Raw genomic sequence first — 5,789 nt, forward strand, 5'->3', positions numbered from 1 at the left:
CCCGGCGCTGCGCTGCCCCGGCGGCCTGGGGAGCTGCTTCGCGGAGATGCGAGAGGATAGGGTGCCTGAGCTCACATTCCCACACTCTGAATTTGCCAGTAATGCCAAGAGCACTGACCTAACAATTAACTGTGTTGCAAAGGGGGCCTCTTCACCTAGCCCAAAGACAAACAATGCATTTCCACAACAAAGAATACTCAGAGAGGCAAGGAAATGCCTGCAAGCAACTACTACACACTGTGCAGATAACAATACAATAGCTGCTAGGTTCTTAAATAACGATTCTTCATCAGCGGCAGCAAAATCAGAAAAAGATTCCAAAATCCCTCATTGTATTGAATTTGCCACGGATTTGCCCTCTTTACAAACTGATCCTGAGGAGGATGCTGCTTCTCCAGGGGCAGCAGCAGCAGAGCTCCACTGCACTGATACAGGCAATAAGGCATTGCCATTCCTGCACAGCATTAAAATCAAAATAGAGGACAGCAGTGCGAACGCCGAGTATGAGCCTGACCTTACAACACATAAGCTAAAGTGTGAGTGCAATGATACTAAGGATGAGTTTTACGGTGTGACTGAGAGTACTAACCAGGACGCTTTATTAACAGCCAAGGAAGATTCTGCATGCACTGAGAAAGAAACCACTTCCTTAAACCCGCTGACTCAGAGTCAGGCCCTCTCATGCACTTTAGGTACTCCAAAACCTGAGGATGGGGAGTATAAATTTGGAGCAAGGGTGAGAAAAAATTACAGGACATTGGTTTTGGGAAAGCGACCTGTACTGCAGACTCCTCCAGTCAAACCAAATTTGAAATCAGCTCGAAGCCCACGTCCTACAGGTAAAATTGAGACACATGAAGGAACACTGGATGATTTTACAGTTAACAATAGACGCAAAAGGGTAGCCAGCAATGTAGCATCAGCAGTGAAAAGGCCATTTAATTTCATGGCAAATTTTCCCTGTCCACCATCACTAATTATTGGCAATGATGGGGATTTGTTGCCAGCTTATTCCTTAAACACCACTAAGGATTCCCAACCACCTCACAAGGCCCATCCTGTATGGAAATGGCAACTGGGCGGTTCTGCAATACCTCTTCCACCTAGCCACAAATTCAGGAAATTTAATTAATAAAATAGTTTGGAAAATATTTTCTTGAACCACCTTTAACTTTCTTATGTTTTAAACTCTACAGGATGGTTTGTACAAGCCCATTAATGCTATACACACTTTTGGAATACTGTTTTATCACATTGTGAAGACAGAAACTGGATTACTATTTTCTTTACCATTACAGCAGTGGCTTTTTGTTTTGTTTTGGGTTTTTTGTTTTGTTTTGTTTCTTTTTTCTTTTTCTTTCTTTTTTTTCTTTTTTTTTTCTTTTTTGGTTACATTCCACAGAATACTTCAGGCTAAAGACTCAAGTTAAACTCAGTTATTATGGTAGAGCTGGAACACTTTACTGTTTAAATGCTAATAATGCACCAGTACCTCAATTCAACTGCTGCAAATAAATGTCAAAAGGTTGAATAATAAATATTAGAATGAGCCATTAAATTTATGCACTAGATTTCGAAAATGGAAGTCTAACTGTTAATTCAGTTAAAGTTTGTTAAGTTACATGGTTGCACAGTAAGGGTTCACCATAATTCAATGTGGCAGCAGTCTACTTTTTGGGAGCTTTGTTTTTGGGTGTTGGGGCATCTTTTTCTAAGAGCAGTTGCACTTAACTCATTTTTCTACGGTTTGGAAAGGCTGGGGTTCGCCTGCAATCCCAGCCCTGGGAAAAGCTGCCTCATCTGAAACCAGTAAATAAATGTGGAATTCTATTTTTGGTAAAGGGTGTCTTTTTACTTGTACAGCCACTCTTTGCAACTGGGATAGCCTTTTTGTTTCACCCAGAGGTCTTAAATAAGGTTACTGTTACCCACTAATGTCATACTTAAGTTGTGGTCTGAACATGTCCCTTACAAACTTGCAAAGCAACTGAAATATTTGCCTGGATAGCAGTACAATTTATGGACCAGCCCCTCACGCTGGCTGGAGGAAATAGCAAAGCAGTAAATACAACACAGAAAGTGAAACAAGAGGCCATAAGTGGAAAGAATACACAAAATGAAAATACCATGCTATTCATAGCTTTTGGGCACCAAAACTCAGGCATTTCAACTGTAGTACACGTCTCAGTTTGATCTTCATCTCTTGAAATGTGGGTTTTTTTCCATACCATCCTCTCTATGTAGCAGAAACATTTCTACTGCACGTGACAATCAGAGGCAATTATCTATATTTGCACTTAATATCGAAATAGTCAAACGGGCAGACTTCTAGAGTCTAGCCCTCGGTGAGACAAGCTGGTATAATATATTGTGATGATGGAAGCAGTAAATCAAATTTATGGAAATTTGCACTGTTGAAAAGCATGCTTTAGCTTTATTTTCAATTAAAAACACTGTTTAAAAAATTCCTGATTCCATACACTTTGAATTATTGCAGAGTTATCCATGGTTTCCTCTTCGTTTGTAAGTTCAGTCTGTTTATTTGGAGGAAATACGCTTCAAGAGGTTAACTGTTTCCCTCCCTCCCCCCCAACTCCTCAAAAAGAAAGGGGAAAAAAAAAGCCTGCAGGCCGAAGTGGAGGCCGAGCTGAGGCCGGGGAAGGTCTCTGCGCCGGGGGGAGGACGGAGCAGCAGCAACTCTGAAAACAATCTGAAAAGTCTGCAGCTTGAGAAAGGCAGTTATAACTGWGTTGCTGAATCAGCAGAGTTTAGGGTGAATAATTGCTGGTTTCTTTCTTTTGATCAGTATTTTATTTATACTAGATCATGCCCAAATTAAATTTTAAGGATTCCACTCATCGATCAATCTCGGGAGAATAATTTATCGTAAATTAAAAAAAAAAAAAAAAAAAAAAAAAGTAATGTTTACTGTGTGACTCAAAGTCAACATTTCTGATGACAGTCCACTGCCTGCTTTTCAATTTTTTGATTCCTGTCTTTTGTGATGCCCTCTCCCCACCCCACGTGTCCTAAAATATTCCAGGCAGCCACTAACTGATTGCAGCTCTGTTTACTAGATCCACACCGTAGTTTTCCTCTCATTGTAAAAGGCCTACTCTAAGAATACCTGCAGCCAAATATATTTAGAAAGAGTAAACAATTGCCTTTCAGCGGAGCTACTCTTCCCTCCTGCATACACACGCACGCACACACATGCACATGCACACACACACACACACACACACACTCACACACATCACTTTAAACTGCCAATTGCAAAAGGTGCATTGCATACTTAACCGCTCTGCTGAAATTACGATGGTCGTGAAAAATCTGCTTACTGGAGTTGTTCTAAAATGAATGTTTACATTGGTATGTTTAGAGCTGCACAGATTACAGCCTTATTTCCAGAGAACTGTAAATACGTGCAAACGTACAGCTCGGGAAAGCCCCCAGCTCTTTTAGAGAGCCGTGTCTGCTTGACAAAGGTCTTCCCTCGACCAAAAAAAAAAAAAAAAAAAAAAGAAAAAAAAAAAAAAAAAGAAAGAAAGAAAGAAACCTCAAAAGGTGCAATATGCAAACTTGAAACCTAAAATTTTCGCCTTGTCAATTAAACAATGTATCAGTTTCAAAGTAACTTCGTCCCCTGACCCTGTTTACTTCCAATTAGAGATACGTTGATTTGACCAGGAATTGCAAATTTCAGAGGTGCCTTTCCAGGTTCCCTAAATAACCGCGGAGGGATGGAGGAGGGAGGGAAAGGCGAGAAGAAGCACAAATTTATACCAAATAGGCTCGGCGGAGGTGCGATCCGTCGCGGCCGYCCCGGGCCAGGCCGGCTTCAGTCCCGGGCCGCGGGGCCGCGCGGAGCCCGGCGCATCCGCGCCCGGCCCGGCCCCTCCGCGCAGCCTCCCTCACCGCGGGCAACAGCAAAAGGCAAGACGTTAAAGAGCCAAATAATTTTCACACGTGTACACCTCAGTTTAGTGCAAGCCACTAACAAGAACATTTGTGTTTTTACTACCGCTGGAGAAATTAGCCAGGTACAAGAACTTGTTGGGGGGGAAAAAAAAAAGTATTCTTTCCAGTTCGGGAATTCTGGTAGTTTGGTAGCTGTTTCTCACTGCATTGTGATGATTGTTGTAAGCAGAGTTTATGATTATATTCAGTCGTAATAATATAAAACCATATCATTGAGTTACATAAGAATAACCATTTTTCTCTAAGAAAGGTAAGTTCATATAATGAGGAAAACAAAGGTTTTCTAGTGAGCGAAGTTAGAATTTTGCTGAAACGTTTACAGCAGAGAAAACTTAAAATGTGTTAGCAATGAATTGCCACCATTTTCCAGTTCTTGACGTATGCAAAAAATCAACACTATATATGTATGTATATATATATATATATACACATATATATACATATATAAGCAATCTAGGGACCTATGTGTAATTTAAAGAATATACTCCATAGGCATTTGCCACAAATGGAGTTCACTTAAAATTTTTTTGGGAAGATTTCTACTACCATAATGAAGACAAAAGAAAGTTTTGGACTATGTTTAATTCTCTAGAGCATTAAAAAGGTAACACGTGTAATGCCTTCAGCAACAAGGTATATTGCCTTAAAAGATGTAACTTGCAGTTTACAACAATTTACTTTAAGAAGTGATTGTTCTATAATTACACTTACTTGACTACAGTGGGATAATCTCTTTACTGGTTGTTTATTTAAAACACCACTACCAGCAATAATGCAAAATAGTGGTAGCTATTGTATGAAGTTTGCTGTTCAATCATTCAATTGGTGGTTTTCTAAATGATCTCTGATCCTTTTTCCTATAACAGATTTAGATGCCAATAAATTAAAGTTTCTGCAGAAATAAGAACAACGCTATCATGTTTTTGTTTGTTACACTTCACACATGGGAGTGGTTAAGACAGAGAGGTGTAAAAAAACTGGCATTTCCTATACATGGCGGTATTCTGTAGGAAAATATTCTGCATATGCAGTGTGTTAGAGAATATGAAATATAGATAACGTTGATAATTGTGGCKTCTATGGTTAAGATGATTACTGGAAAGAATACGTGATGGCTCATCCTAAAATCTATTTGGTCAGCCTCAAAGTACAAAGGAAGGACAATTACATGAAAATAGAAAGTATTAGCTAGAAAAATAAGGACCAAGGCATTGGAATGTACCTTGCTAAAGTCATACTTACAGGCATTATCCATTCACAGGTCTCCCCCTGGTATTTAGCCCTACAGTCATGCTTAAGGAGAGTACACTTTAACAGCCCCTTGGTTGGACGTGGGATTTCTTATTCCAGAGCAGCCAAAGAGCTTTCTGATCAATGCAGGACACTTCACAAACATCTGGGGAAAGGACACATGGATATGCAGTTAGCCGATTTTAGGCCTTCTATGTTGCATTTTTTTACTGTTCTGATATAATTATTTATTTGCCATGCCCTAGGCCCCTCTCTCTCCTGCTCTYCTTTTCAATCTGAGGCGGCCTCACAAGCCCCAGCTTTAAAAGGCCCGAGATGTTTTGCATGAAGCTCTCACAATAGGGGTTGAGAGAATTGACAGTTTCAAAAACAAGGCGCCCTGTCCTTTCCAGATGCCGAAAACCCCTCTCCTGCACCATCTCTCGTTTGCTCTTCGCTGCTGGTGGCTTTATCCTTAGCATTGCAAATATCCTGCAACAGCTGTGTTTGTAAACAGGGGGGAGTTCGGCGGGAGCCGGCGGCGCCGGGGTTTGTACTTCCTAAACGCGCGCGGCCGG

The 5,789-nt window shown here is 40.7% G+C and overlaps 1 protein-coding gene across 1 annotated transcript in view; it reads left to right on the forward strand.

Moving 5' to 3' along the window:
* The window catches only part of SKIDA1 (SKI/DACH domain containing 1), a 5,732-nt gene extending 2,948 nt beyond the window's left edge, over positions 1-2,784 (forward strand). The window contains exon 2 of the mRNA XM_085318327.1: positions 2-2,784. Within this exon, the coding sequence (XP_085174453.1) occupies positions 2-1,132 (1,131 nt within the window). The 3' untranslated portion in view covers positions 1,133-2,784. The remainder of the gene's footprint in view (position 1) is intronic.
* The last annotated feature ends 3,005 nt before the right edge of the window (positions 2,785-5,789 follow it).

This window comes from Rhea americana, unplaced genomic scaffold, assembly GCF_003343005.1.
Source record: "Rhea americana isolate MKP2758 unplaced genomic scaffold, rheAme1 scaffold_53, whole genome shotgun sequence".
NCBI lineage: Eukaryota > Metazoa > Chordata > Aves > Rheiformes > Rheidae > Rhea > Rhea americana.